Here is a 15,282-nt window from a genome sequence, read left to right as displayed (position 1 = left end):
GTTCAATCCCTTATGCATAAGGCTCTTCTAGAATGGCACTGCTCTAATCCCCTTCCCTTAAATACATTCCCCTGTTTTTGGCATTGGGGCTAAAGGGAAGTGGGCAGTAGATGGCAAGAATGGCTGTATATTTCTTTTACCCTACTTTTTCCTTCTCCAAAGCTTCTTGATTCTTTATTTCTATAACTTCTGTTTGTTTAGTCTGCCAGTGACAGAGTTACATGGGGAGAGTCCAAGGAGGGAACTCAGGCCAAGGCTTTATTTTCATTTTATTAAGAATGGTTCCAAACACAAAATCTATGTGGCTGGAGATATGGGAAGTCATTTCAGAGAAGCAGCACCTGGACCTTACTTTGTGCTTCAGTAAATATTTTAGTACTTTGTATTAAGTATTCATTGAATCACAAACTGGAAACTTATTATTTTCTTGTCTGAATTGTTCCAATGAAATTAGGGGAGGAGGAGATACCAGGGAATGAAAGAAAAAAGCAAATTTAGAAATCTTTTTTTTTTTTTTGCTTAATATCAGAACATTAACAGTTAGCATGTCTCCCCTCAACAAAAGCTCACGTGACTCAAATTCACATAACAACTCAACTAGATGCCAATTCTATGTTTCAGAAATTGTAATAGTTCTTAAATCATGGAAACATAAACTTTCTGCCTCCATAAAAAACACAGGAGTTACCTGGCATCTGCTTTCATCACAGTCAATGTTTCCTTTTATAACTTAATTATATTAAGCTATGTATAACTTAATATATATTATATAATATATAATAACATTATTTTTATTATATTATGTTATATATATAACTTAATATATATACACATATATATTTATAAAACTTATTCCTTTTATAACTTTATTATATTTCTCATGTTTGTTTCCCCCCATTTCATGTGAACTTGGTGAACATGAACATGAACTTGATCTCAATTCTATTGAAATTGCCATCCAAACATGCTTCAGTTGAGTGGTGGTGTCTATACTCTGTTGTATGTATCTGGAGGGAGAAGGGCAAGGAGAAGGAGTTATTCGGTTAGAGTGGAACAATTGCCAGTGCCTCTCAGGGTGACTCAGATGAGGGATAATTTATTTTAGCTCTACTTTCTACTTGGGTCTGGAGAAGGAATAATTTTTACTTGCTTTCCATCTGTTTCTAGTGACAGAGTGCATGTTGTGACACTGAAGAATTATTATGTTTCCAGATAGGCATACTAACCTCCTTTTGGATATGAAATGCTGATAGGAATTTTAACCCAACCTTTCTCCTCGTGTAAGCTTGACAAGACACTGCCCACCTGCGCTGGAAGGAGGGAGGAAGGAGGCTCCCTTGCCACTGACACATGCATGCAAGTCACATATTATCTTAGTGCACAAATTGTTTCACAGATTCCTCATGTCTCTTCAAAAAGTCCAATTACCTGTTAATGCAGTGTTGTAAAAGTACACAAAACAAACCACTAAATGGACAAGAGGTAAATTTATTTTGAAAAATGTAAAATTTTGCATAGGTAGGTCACTGTATTAATACCAAATCTGTATCATGCCTAATAGGGCATTAGCATTCTTATATCCAATGTGTTTCTCATTAGATTAGGTTTTTTAAAATAGTGGTAAAATGCCTACTAACGTCTGCATTAAAGTGAGGAGAAGTAGGATAACTAGATTTTGTCAATACTTATGATTGCTGCTTACAGCTTCTTAAACCCTTCAAAAGTTTACTTTCCACTTTTCTTTCCATCTCCAGCAGTACGTGAACTATTCTTTAAATGTCATGCTTCCTCAAATAGGTCATGTTTCCATGTTGAAGTGCAAATGCAATATCCAAAAAGGCGAAAAAGAAAAAAACATGATGTTGGAGGCTACAGTGTGTGAAACTCATACATAGGCCAGCTCAGGTTATAATACTCCAGGATTATTTGCTCTGTGAAGTGCCCTATGTACTCTAGGCTCAGTATCTGTACTCGAAAGTAGGAAAGATACTTTTCGTATTATTTTTACTACATGCATGACTGGTGAAGGATCATTTTCTATTTGGTATTAACAGTGAAAAGTAATGATGATAAAGTTCTGTATTCAAAACTCACAACTACTTTAGTGATAGTTCTGCATGACTAACAACTGAAGATACTCATTAGAAATTCTTAGGTACACTTTTGAGTTTCTATCTGAAAAAAAAAATCATTTGATTAGAGGCTCACCTGATGGAGTAAAGTACATTTCCATTTTTGAAAATTCGCAACAACTTATTATCTGTTGTAACTTCATGAAAGTTGGCACCTTTTTCGTTGGCAAAGAACAAATCAGGTTTCCAAATTGAATCCAGCATGGATGGATCTAAGTCTAAAGAGTCATCTGGATATTCGCTGTATGCAAGGCGGGGATCATTCCAATTCTGACGGAGAAAGATGTTCACTCGGTAATCCTGAATGAAAAAGAAAACAAACAAAGCTTTATCAAGCATAGGGATTTACCTTTTATGTCATTTCTTAGCCATGTAATCCCCTGTCCATCTGTGGATGACAAAAGAATTACTTAGCTGAATGCTGGCATGATACCTATTTGTATTAGTGGGGACACAATGGATAAGAATAAAGATGCATTTCAAGGCAACTGAAAAAATCCCAAGCGAAGGAAATCCATCCTCCATGTACAGTTCATATAACTCCATATAATTCTACTGCTACAGTAGCTTTCTCTTGATTTCAAAATGAGAGAAGCATAAAAAGAGTTTTTTGGAGTTACCTTTTTCTGCCCAGCTCCTGGTGGGGACACTCCCACTTCCCTCTCTCTGGCAGTGAGAATCTGTCCCACTGTAAGGGAAGTTAAATTAATCTTTTTTTTCTCTCCCTATTTTAGACCCACCACTTAGACTTTCTGTGCCTCTGTTCCCTATTGAAAATTGCGTGAGCTGTAACTTGCCATGCAGCTAGCTGAGGAGGGATGTTCCTCCTCTTCAATTATTGTGGACATGATGTAAGTCCTTTTGGTAAATTATCTTAGGTACAAGTGGAGTCACCCTAATGCCTAGACAGTCATGTCTTAATCAAGGGTACTTTTACAGAAAAGAGCAGCATGCTTCAAACCTCTGGAAATCATTTTGGAGTCATATATATTCTCAGTCAAAGACAATGTTGTATTTATGGCTGCACATTTTCTTAAAACTTTACCACTGAAAGATGAAAATATTTGTTTTTCAATAAAAGTGAATATAATATATATATAACATACACAATGTTATACAAGTGTAATAGCATCTCTTACACTTCTGAATGTAATAGAAGTAAATAACATCACTTGTTTGTTGTTAAAAAAGAATAAAAATTTTCAAAAGAAAACTCTGAGTCAGAACAGAAAATGGTCTTCAAGGCTGAGCAATACAAGTTGGCCAATAACTATGAGTAGTAGTGGTTATTAGTGGTTAGGATAACTAGTTAAAACCCCACTGGTCTAGAAATTGTGGGTACTGTTAAAAATCCAGTGTTGTATCAATATTTGGTCTTATGAAACTCGGAACATCCAGCCATACAGTTGTGAGAATCATGCTAACAGACATAATAAATGACAACAGGAACCTCAAAATGCAACATTTACGCATGAGAAATATGCATTTTTATACCTTCAGCATCCTGCTGTTTTGGTTATTTTAATTACTCAGTTTGAATAAGGGTAGGCAAAAACGCTAAAAACATGCTTACCAAGCATTTGTTGCTTGATAATCAGAAAATACTGCATATCATATAGAGAAAGTTCTAGTAGAGGATTTTATATTTGTATAACCTTATACATTTTCAAGACAAAGCCAGTAAGTGGAAAACACCTGGAGAGTGAAATTAATTCAGATTATTGTTTTCAGCAGACATGAAAAAGGCTCTCTGGCTAAATGGAAGTATAAAACATTAATGCCAGGTAGAAAAAGCTTAGGATTTGTTAATCGAGTGGGGTTTTTTTTTCCCCAATCGTTAATTACTTTAACCTCCCTTTCAGCAAAGGACTGAAGTAAATTTCCCTTTCTTCTTCATCATGGCTAGTGACAGCCTCAAGATCCATAAAACATTCTTAAGAGAAGCTGTTGGTATTTTTGATAATTAGCACCATGGCATGATGAAAGCAGAGGCAGGGATTTGTACTTTACAGATGTAGAAACAAGCTGCTGCTTTTTTTTTTTTTTTTTTTTTTTTTTTTTTTTTTTTTCCCCTACCTCCAAAGTAAGGCAAAACCCTTAGACCAGCTAGTGCCTCAGTGTTCATAAAACTGAGTTTTTGGTGTCTTCCTTGCAGCGTGTGGACATAATACACCCTGAAACACCTTTATTTCTTTGGTTGATATCCTAAATACCACATAGTACTGGTTCTCTTTCTAGATGCCTGTGTAAAATCGAAAGACCAGGAAGAAGTGGGATGTGGGATCTGTGATGGCTCTAGTGCCTGCCCCAACATGTGGAACCCTTGCATGGAAGGAAACATTAGCTGTAAACCTGGGGCGCGCTGGGTGGGAGCACTGCAGCTCTCAGGACTTCATCTGCACTTCAGCCAAACCCAAGCTTTACCTTTTAGTTTGTATAACCTGAAATTGAAGTATGTCTATTTGGTTTACTTTTCTCTGTAGAATATGATGAGCTTATGAATGGGATTGCTTATAGAGTATAGGACTTCTCATATGTGTAAGACAGAACAAATGAAAAATGCATAGGAGAAAATTGAAATGAAAATGGAAAATGGAGGCAGACAAATAGAGGAATCTGTTCTAGGTTATATTAAGCTACTCTATATGTCAGTTTGCCTAAAGATTATCATTTTAAACTGTTTGCAGCTTTTAAGATTAAAAAAATCCCAGTTAAATTTTTCATTGAAGCAATTGAAGCTATTTTCATGGTTTTCTCCCCTGAGAATTCTGACTTAAATTGGCTCTCATTATTTACTAAAAAAAAAAAATCCTAATATATCAAAAGGAAAGAGATACATTTGACTGCTAATGTATGAAGGGCAAGTATTTGTCATCTGAGTTTATGCTCACACAATGCTCACATATAAGAAGCATAAGGCTTAACTGCTTTAAACAGGTAGCGTTGTTTAATGCAAACACAGAGACCAGAATTAAACTGCCAGAATTAATATTTTTTTTTCCTGCAAGAGGATTACTATTCTCACGTGTTACTTGCCTGGAGGGGTAACTTCTCACTCAGATAACTGTGTTGGGGAGCTTCCTTGAGGGGAGAGAGAAATCATCATTTAAATTGTGGTGACTTCCGCAGCCACTTCTATAACCTCAAGGCTGCCATCATCTGAACAGCTGCTGTACCCTGGCCCTACAGAATGAGATTGCTTTATGGGTCTACACTTACTCTATCATCCTTCCAAACCCTTAGCCACAGGGTGAACTTTCTTAGAGGGTCAGGATACTGTTCATCTGCTTCATGGGGCTCAAAAGACAAACAAAAAAAAATATTGGGAGATCAGGCAATTGTTTTTTGCTGTCCATGGCAAGGCTGAGGTCATTATGGACTCCAGTACTAACTTTTCCAGCAGACAATGAAATTTGAAATACTTACCAAATATGTTAATTTGTTCTTCATTATACCAACACAGATAAAGCTATATTGCTATAGCATACAGAATAAAGCTAGACCACTTTTGTACAAAACCTCAAGATATTGATTGCCTCTCACTGGTTTCTTTAATGCATTTTTAATATGCCTTCCATATGTGGAATCCTTCTAGATATAAGAGAGAGATATCAAAACAAATTTCCAAAATTTGTCCTGCATTTAAACATTGCGTATCACCTTCCCTCATCATTTTTGAATGCTGTCATTTGAACCAAATCATCACTTTTTTATGCATAAATGAATAATCTTCCAGAACTTTACCTGTGGCAGTTCCAAATACTATCATAATTTTGACTAATACATTCATCTGAAGTGAAATCTAGAATTGTCTTTTGCATAATGTAGTCAAATGATTCTTGCTTTATTGGTTCTAGCTTACTGTAAAATTTTAACATGAAAATCTTATGGACTTCCCAAGAACACTGCCAAGAGTAAATTTAAATGCTCTATAAGAAATATTGTTCTTGTGAAGAATTATTTTTAATCTGATAACTATGGCACTTTGTTGTAATGAAAGCTGGATGTGATCATCTGTTCCTAAGAAGGTATCATGGATGTACTGGAAAGAGCTGCTCACGTGAAGGCTGAAGCGAGGAATGAAAATTAGCAGGGTGACCTGATGTAAAAGTCAGGCAGAACTAGAGAAATCTATGAGACTTGGGGGGGGGGGGGGGGAAGGAATAATTTATATGGTTTAAGTATATGTTACAAAGGAGACAATATGTATAAGGAAGAATAAGACCCAAGGAAATCCTGGCCTAAAAAAGTAACCAATGTCTTGAAGAGCCACTTCAAAATATGTATAATTTTGCAACCACGGTGGGCTATCCACTGTGGGCTATTTGTTCTATTGAATTTATCACCCCATAGGGAATGAGACTATTTGGTCATATGTGTGTGTGTGTTATCATTCTTCCCCCTCTATCCTTGCCCCCCGCCCCAAAAAAAACCAACAAAACAACAAAGGGAAAAAAAAAGGTATCACATGTTGAGTTGTTTGTGAAACAGTATTAGTAATTTCAGATTTGAGCACAACATCCTCAGTACACCAACTTAAAAAGGAATGTTGTAGAGTATATGTCACTTCATTTTCCATTTTGTTTCTTGGCTAAACAAAAAACATATTTAGCCTTCATTCTTCAAAATATTATGGCTGCCTTATGCATTTTATCTTCAATATACTTTGACTTCTTAATCTTGTTGTAATTTGTTAAATAGGATGCTTGCAACAGGCTAATTAAAAGCCTTGGAAATTTTGTCTTTAATATTTTAATTTTGATGTAATGCTGTGTAAAAAAAATGTTAGACTTAAGGCAAACTGCACAATTGGAAGATAAAATGGAAAACTAAGCAGAAAATGGTTATTTTCTGAACCAGATGAGTGCTGCACAATCCAGTACAGTACTAAAGTTGTTACTGTTACGGAACAACAGTAAAAACATAATACTAACTTATTTAATTTTCACTTTCTAAGAAAGTTTTCCTCTTGTAACATATGATTTTCTGGTTTACCATAGCTGGAATTATTTAAAATTCTTTTACTTTAGAGAAACATTAGAGAAAATTTCACAAAAATTGAAGGAAGATTTTGGCTTTTGTTATACGAGTACAAAGGTAAGTACCATGTAGGGACTTGACCATTACAGGTTGTTATAGTTGTCTTCTCTCTCAGGTTTGATTTCTTGTTCTAATTGCAGTACGTGAAAAGCTACGATGTTACAGAATATATTAATAGTTTTACTTTTTATTGGTGAGATTTTATAAAGTTGCTGTCTTAGTCTCTGAAAAACATGCAACTCTACATGCTTTTTATTGCTGCCTTGATTAGTATAATTAGACAGGATGCCCTGTGGCATAATAGTACGTTGTGGTAATAACATCTTTCCATTTTAAATTCGTTCACTAGCCCTAAGCACTATGGCTGCACTTTAGGTAAGCTAATTACTTTGGATAAATTGATGGAGTATCCTTGGTTTTGCTTTACATATCTGGAAATTTCAGACCAAAAGCTATTCAGCTAATGTTTTCAATATGCCTTTGATTAAATATCCATAGTATAGAAACTCAAGTATTTAAATTTAAGTAAGCCTCCTAAATTGGTAAATCATTTTCTATCCAGGTTACTGATGTCATTGCAAAATAAAACTAGAGGACCCTTGAAATTCATGCTGACATTTGAGAAATGTGAATATAGTTTGTGTGATCTGAAGGATTCCCCTGTATTCCCTCATGCTTAATAGTTGGAATTCCATAATGACTGAGGTTCTTTATCGTGCAGACTCATTTGAAGTCATGTATGTTCAGAAAAAGAATATACAGAAGAAGGTGCAGAAAAGGATAATATAGGTCTAGGACAGGTTAGCCAGTTCTGTGAAAGTAAACAGGAAAGGTTTGTTTTCTTTAAACTGGTAATAAAAAGGACTTGTATTATGACTTGATTGCTATCCATAGATATATCAAAGGGTAAATACTAGAGGGAGAAAACATTTTAAATCTAAGCACAAAAGCATCCTTAATTATCAATAAATTTAGGCTGGACTGAAATGGCTGATCTTTTTGCTTATCCTGTTAATAGACACTGGTGATCTTTTCACTGGCATGATTTGTTGTTGCATATAATGGGACTCTTCTTTATTTTTTATTGTGTCTTTACCTTATTACAAGTTTGAACTGCAGCAAGGATGCTGCATGTATCTATGCTGTATGACTGTTCAATTAATGAGTGGAAAAAAATTGCAACAGACTCCGTGCTCCACCATTAACTGTAACTCATTAATCTGTCAGAGATTTACCATAGCAGCTAAAGAGAAATTAACTGAGATTTAAATTGATTGCTGAGTACTTAACTTTAATTGACACATCACATCTGTGTCAGAGTACCAAGAACTGACTAATGCCAAATATCCCTTAAGAACATGCTTTTCTGTACTGAATAGCTGTAGGGCATTCATTACAAGAAACAATGTAGATACGCTGTTGATTGTGATAAAGAGTTTGTATGACGCACAGAATCCTTCGTGGTGATCTGTCCCTGGATAATTCCATAGGTGGAAGCTCTCATTCCAGAACTGATTTTAGCAGTGGGTGAAACTAAGTATGACCTTATTGTTCTCATCTGGAATTACAGAACCCAAATAGGCTGGTAGACACTGCAGTATTGCACCACTCTCTCAGTAAGAAGCAGCTTTGTGAATTTTTCAGAACCACATGATTCCTCCCTGAGAAAGAAATCTTTTCATCCATGGGCCTTAAGAGAAAGCTTTCCTCTTGCGAGTTTTCTTTCTAATCCTGTGACTCTCGCAATTTTGCTGTATAAGGACAAGTATGCAGTTCCATACAGGAAGTCACGGAAAATTTTCCTGTCAAGTCCTGCCTCAAGTTAGTTGGCTAAGCACTTTGTTGGTGATTAGGATCCCTAGATTTGAGCCCTTGCAGGCTGAGGATGAGCAGTAAGGCCTGTTTGGTTCCTGGATAAAAGCTCTAATCCTAGATGGTTTGAAAATCATGGGTGATCTTACCCACTCCATTAAGTAGGACAGGCCAGATGGTTTGGGGATTTTGGTGAGGGCTACTTGCCTCTGATCTCAGGAAGCTTTAGAAAATTATTTCAGCTATTCAGAAAAGATTGCTTTGATGGATTTTGGATGAAGAGCTCTTTCTTTGTCTATGAAAGTATAAAAGCAGATTTTAAGGTGTTCATTAATATTTTTAATCTTTCTGGGTTTTTTGTTTCTTTGGGTTGGTATTTTGTTTGGTTTTGTTGGTTTCTCTTAGGCTTCTGAACTATGAGGTATGGAGGTAGGTATTCTGGGAATAGTTTTGTGAATGTTTTATTTAAATTTTTCCCAATTCATTTGCAGAGTTTGACTCCAGTAAGTGCCCAGCAACACTCAAATTGAAGACAATAGATCTAGAAGTTAGCAAAGAACTAGCTAAGACCAGGACTTCAAAATTGCTACTAGTAATATCAGATATCTCAGATTCCCTTACAAAATCAAAATTCAGAGTTCAGCAAATAAGTATATACACTAATTGTGCACCAGGTGCTCTTCCTAGCTGTGTGACCTGCTTTCATAACCTTGGATTCCGAGGTATGGCCTCTGTTAATGTTCTTCCTGGAACAGATGAATGTAGCTTGCTTTTCTTCTGGGTTGAATAATATCTCATTTACCATTACTGCTAATGGTTTGAAGGATAAGAACTGGTCTCACTACTTTAGTTCAGTCTTTCCCGTCCTGTCGGTATGGGGTCACTTGTAGGACACTTATTAGTACAGAGCTACAAGTTTTTGTCATTCAACCCATAGCTAAAAAACAGGAATATAGTCGGTAGTTTCTGTGAGGACTCCTTAATTTTTAGCTTCTAACTGTCTTGTCTTTATTACAAAAAATTAAAAAATCTTTTGAATTCAACAGTGTGCTACAAAATGTACTGATTTTCCATAGATTTTAGAGTGGAAACATTGTAAAATGGATAGGTGTAGTTAATTTTAGTATTGGATATTTTTCTGGTTTATCAGTAGCACTGGCTGGATTTTAATTTCTGTACTCACAAATAATCATCATATCAAAAGTGAAAGCTAGTTAAGGGTGTTTACTCTTAAAAAATGAATTAAGCACAGTACTGACATACTGTATAATGTTTGTCACAGCTCTTACTAGAATATTTATTAATTGAAGATTGAATACACTATTCCCATTCTTAATGGAAGTTGTTTGTTCCCAACTCCTAATGCATTACACTAAAACCACATTTTGCAACCTGTTCAATGTAATTGCTTTTTTAAGCTTTAGCTCAGGGGCTTTTAAGATGTTTGCACTTTCAAGCAGTAGTATAAAGGATTAGATGAAAATGGACATGACAATTACATGAACAAACATCATGCACTAAGCCTCTGTCTTCGCTGATCTTTGCTATGTTCTCAGTTGACAAAAGATTCTGGACTTTTTTTTCTGCAGGCAAATGATGTGTCCCTGAAGATGTTTTTGCTCTGACAGCAGAAGGTATTTCTTGCTAAGTGAAAAGCTGGTTCTTTTCTGATATTCATTTCTTCAGATGAATTTTTGGTGCTATATGTTCCATGTTGTTATTAATACATTTTGTATTAGCATTTCAAATATGACTGGTTTCAATGAGTGACTGAATGGACTAATAGTAGAAATCTTTATTGAAAACATGAATTTGAAACTGTCCTCTGTTTCATCTCCTCAGGGAAATATAACCAATTAGATCAAATAGGAATTTGGGAATTCCATACTAACTTTCCCTGCAGCCTTTCTTGTGTTGGTAGGTAAATATGATGTTGCCTAGAATAGGGTAAATAGGGTAAAATAAAAGGTAAAGCTGAACTAGCTCAAGTCCAGAAGCAGGGCCTGCTATCTCCAGCAGCTTAAACAACTGCTAAAATTTGCTGTGGGAAGGGATAGATCTCTAACTTTAAACAAACTTGATTAGATATGAGTTGTCTTTAAATGTATTGATACGCATGAAGCACACCAAGAAATATGTCAGGAAAATCATGTTGTTTTAGAGGTTCTACCACTGATGACACAGCAACACATAAACGTTAATGTGTATTTGAACTGTACCAGTACTGAGAAGAAAGGGAACAACTTGTCTACACAAAGACATCTAATGGTGTTTGAAAAACTGCCTTGCAGCTGCTGGTTCAGAAAGATGCACATCTTCTGCAATCCTATGATATCTCTACCAGCCTAGATGATGCAAGGCCTCTTAGGGATTATTAAGGCCATCTCTAAAAACACTAAATGCACTTAGGCAACTAAATAAAACTTAAACCAGGCACAAAATCCATCCAGTATCCATTTGCTAACCTGCTCCTTTCATGGAGAAATTAATTTTGTGAACTAATGCTACTCTAGATGAGTAGCAAGAGAGAAAGAAGAAAAGTCAAGTCGATGGGCTTCCTCTAGGTCCGTGATGAAGGTGGTGGCAGTAGACGTTACTCATTGAAAAGCCAATCCTAAACTTATTTTGATAGATCTCAAATACTGTGATTTGTAATACTACAGTCATACCAGAACAGTAGTCACAGGCACAAATCTGAAACATTTTCCCTACATCTTGCTAAGCTGGGAAATGGTCTTGTTATACTGCAAGGTCTAGTATAAACATTTTAAAATTGCAGTAAAATTATCCAAAATGAAGACTTAAGCAGTGTAAAGTATAAACACATATTTGAAAACTGTTGTTATATACAGATATATATGTATTATGTATTATATATAATATACATAATATCAAGTCATGCAATTTATGAATTTTATATATTCAGTTTTCTGAAACGGTAGTCAGTTTCACAGTGTTCATAAAAATAAGGAAAACTATATTGCAAAAGAGGGAACTAATAAAGACTGACTAGAAACATCAAATTTTCAGTATTTTATCCCTTCAGTCCTACTAGGAGTCAGGTAGCTAAGCTCTCATTCAATTTAAATCTATAAAAGAAGATAGAAGAACTAAAAAGAAGGTTGTGAAAGATCCCACATATTGTAGCACACAATGTTTGTAGTTGGATAGTACAATGTAGAAATCTTCTTTAACTCATCCTGTTATGTCAATAACCTAGCTTTCATAGGTTAATATATATTTACATTTTGGAAATCTATAAACCGAGAAAGAAATTAGTGACTAAAAGATTAGGCAATGTAAAGACTGGTTATTTTTTAAAACAAAGGAATAAATTCAGATTCCCCAGAAATGCTTTTGAAGACTATTATTTTGTCATTAAAAACAGTTAAAGAAGAAATAGTGAATACATACTTTTCCTCAGTTCTGTGTATTCAATATATTTATATTTTAACGCACCTTCAGTTTCTTCATATGGTTATAAAGCATTTGATCAATATCTGTTCACACTGGCTCACAGTTTCTGACAAGAAATGCCTTGAGGAGATGAGGGGATTTTTTTTTTTCTTGGAAAGAAAGAGATGGGATTAAATTTGCTTCCAGGGTCATGTTTTGTAGGGGCTTGCAAACTGGGACCTTTCCAAACTGTGGAGAAGGCTGCAGCTAGAGCGAGCTGTTTGTTGTTGGCTTTGCTGTGTCAAAAGCCCAGTATGAAGTTGCTGAGAAAGTAAAAGCCTCTGCAAGCTGGAGCACTAGGAGCAGAGGAGCAGGTGCCTGTGAGCTGGGTTTACGTGCAATTTGGAGAGAGGGAGGAAGGTGACAATCTGTTGATTCCTGCATAGAGACACCTGTCTGGTCGGTTTAGAGGCAGGGTAGTGCTTCCTGGGTAAGATAGTTGACGAGCTGAAGGGACAAAAGAAAGTGCTTGGGAAAATGAACATGCAGCACCCAATTCTATGCTGTAGAGTGTGACTGAGCCTGCTGAGGACTGTAAGTGGTGAGACAGATCCTGAAGTCATAAGGGTTATTATGTGCAGTTGAAGAAACCAAACTGTCTCAGAGATGCCATGTTTTACTGTTGTGTAAATTGGCATTAGAATCTAGAAGGATTTGGGGGACGAGGGGGGGAAGAGTTCTGGCACCATTGTTATAATGCCAGTAATAACATAGGACAGGGCATATCGGTAAAAAAATGCATGACAGCCCACACCTTGCTGTGATTATATTGACTTTCAAAGAAAATTAAAGCCTGAATCACAGTCTCATAATACTCTTGTTCTACTAGCTGTTAATGACCGTATTTGATATCATCTGTCTGTTCTTTTTGGAAAAGGAAAAAGGCTATGTAGAAAAGAGATTCTTATAAGTTCTTTTGATAAGCTGTATAATTTTACTGTTTAATTTTAAAGTATTTTAAAATGTTTTCAACTTTTTTGGATGTGATTTAGAACATATATTTGCAGTATGGGTATGACATATAAAAAAATTGAGTGCACAGCTCTTTCATGCTGAGTAATTACTTTGGCTATTGTAATTAAAAATGCACACCCAGAGTGCATGAAGTACGAAGTATTAAGAACAGGATGAAGACACAAGAGCAGAACTGAATTTTTAAATTATGCCAAAATAACTTGAACTTATTCAAGGAAAGAATTTCAAGGTTAATGCTTCATGTAAAGTGTTTGTACTGGAGAACTCTTCCAGTACATATTTATTATTTAACCATTTGGGTTTTAGACAGCATTAGAACAGGTGATGAATTAGATTATAAAGCAAAATTATCTGCCATAGCAAGGGCTTGCACTGATGATGTAGGAGGCCCCTTCAAGTCTTCTGTTCCTAATAATTGCAATATGTGATTGTGGGGAAAAGGAAAATATGGTGTCTTTAAACTGAGCTGTTCAACCTTCTGTATTGTACAAACTGTTTTGCAAAGTCTTTAAGAATGTTTCTTGAAATGGACCAGAGAGAATGAGAAAATTATTTGCCATAGTAGGTCTGGAAGAGCTGATTATAACACCTATCCTGGTGAATATTTTTCTATTTTAGATAAAACAGGTAAATTACTCCTAGGCTTAGAGTACTAAGGCAACAGCAGGCTTGGATTCAGGCTTTTCTTTAAATGAGGTAAAAAATACTTGAAGCTAGGTTTTCCTTAATATAAGGAAGGATATAAAAAAACTGTTGCCCAGCACACAACTGTCAGACTACTGCTGCTGCCTGTTCCCTAGACCCATGAAACAATCTCTGATTGATGTGTTCTATGTCGTTTGCAGAATTTGGTATACCTGAAGTAGGTATAGATGTATACCTGATTGGTATTTCTCCCAGGAGTAGGAAGTCAAAGCAGAAGATACTGTGTGTATCTGGTGGTAGCTAAGGAGTTTGTGGATGTGCAGCTTGAATGAGTGGATACAGGCACTCAGCTTTCAGCCCTAGGCCCGAGGTACTGGAGTATTTTCCATGTTTTGTGTGACAGCTGGGACTATAAACTGTTGGTTGTTTTTCAAGAAGAATCTTGGAGATTTTATTCAACATTTAACATTTTATTGTTGCTACTGTTCATTAAAGAAAACATTTCTTTGTGGATTTATGTATTGTCAAAAAGTACCAAAGTATTTAAGCATGTAGTCTTAGTCTTTTGTTAAATTGAATGACAAAAACCTGCTAAAATGTTGGAAGTGAAGCTGATCGGTGTTTGCTTTTTAAAAATCTGCATGCAGTTCTCTTAAATTAACTTTATTTATAGGTATGGAACTGCATTTTCAGGCACCACAAAAATAGGATCAGAAAAGAGCAGTCTGCTTTGAAATAAGAAAAACTGGTTTTAGTCTCTACCTGCAGCTTTTCTATATTAACTCAGACTGCCTGTCTTCTGCATGTATAATAGTCTGGAAACACTGTTATTGCATGTTGGGAAACCTGAGAGATTACCTCTTGTCTGTTGACAATAAGTAATAAAAGTTATGTCTAGAAACCCCATAGGTCTGAAATTAGTCATAATTTACCCTTATAGATGGGTATTAAGATCTGGATGATTTGTTTTATCAGTAGTGAAAGTTAAATGGTACCAGCAGTCTTTATTTCTGGCTTAGTTATTTATTCTGCATATGGCGTAAAGATAACATTGAATTTCAGCTCCAGGTTCCAGAAAATGTTACAGAACTTGGCTGGTCTCAGCCACCAAGCCTTGCTATAAAACCTATTCCAATTCCTCTTCTTTCCAAAAATCTTGAAATAAGTTATGGGTCACAAGCACAAAAATCAATCCAGATTACAAATCAGGACAACTGAAATA

General features: G+C 35.6%; 1 protein-coding gene across 4 annotated transcripts in view; it reads right to left on the bottom strand.

Moving 5' to 3' along the window:
• The window catches only part of GLRA3 (glycine receptor alpha 3), a 91,142-nt gene that overhangs the window by 40,897 nt on the left and 34,963 nt on the right, over positions 1-15,282 (bottom strand). For all 4 annotated transcript variants that reach the window (XM_055797776.1, XM_055797777.1, XM_055797778.1 and 1 more), the window contains exon 4: positions 2,209-2,432. In XM_055797776.1, the coding sequence (XP_055653751.1) occupies positions 2,209-2,432 (224 nt within the window). The remainder of the gene's footprint in view (positions 1-2,208; positions 2,433-15,282) is intronic.

The sequence above is a fragment of the Falco peregrinus genome, chromosome 2 (genome assembly GCF_023634155.1).
Source record: "Falco peregrinus isolate bFalPer1 chromosome 2, bFalPer1.pri, whole genome shotgun sequence".
NCBI classification, from domain to species: Eukaryota; Metazoa; Chordata; class Aves; order Falconiformes; family Falconidae; genus Falco; species Falco peregrinus.
Note: the sequence above shows the minus strand (reverse complement) of the source record. Positions and strands in the feature narration are given on the sequence as shown.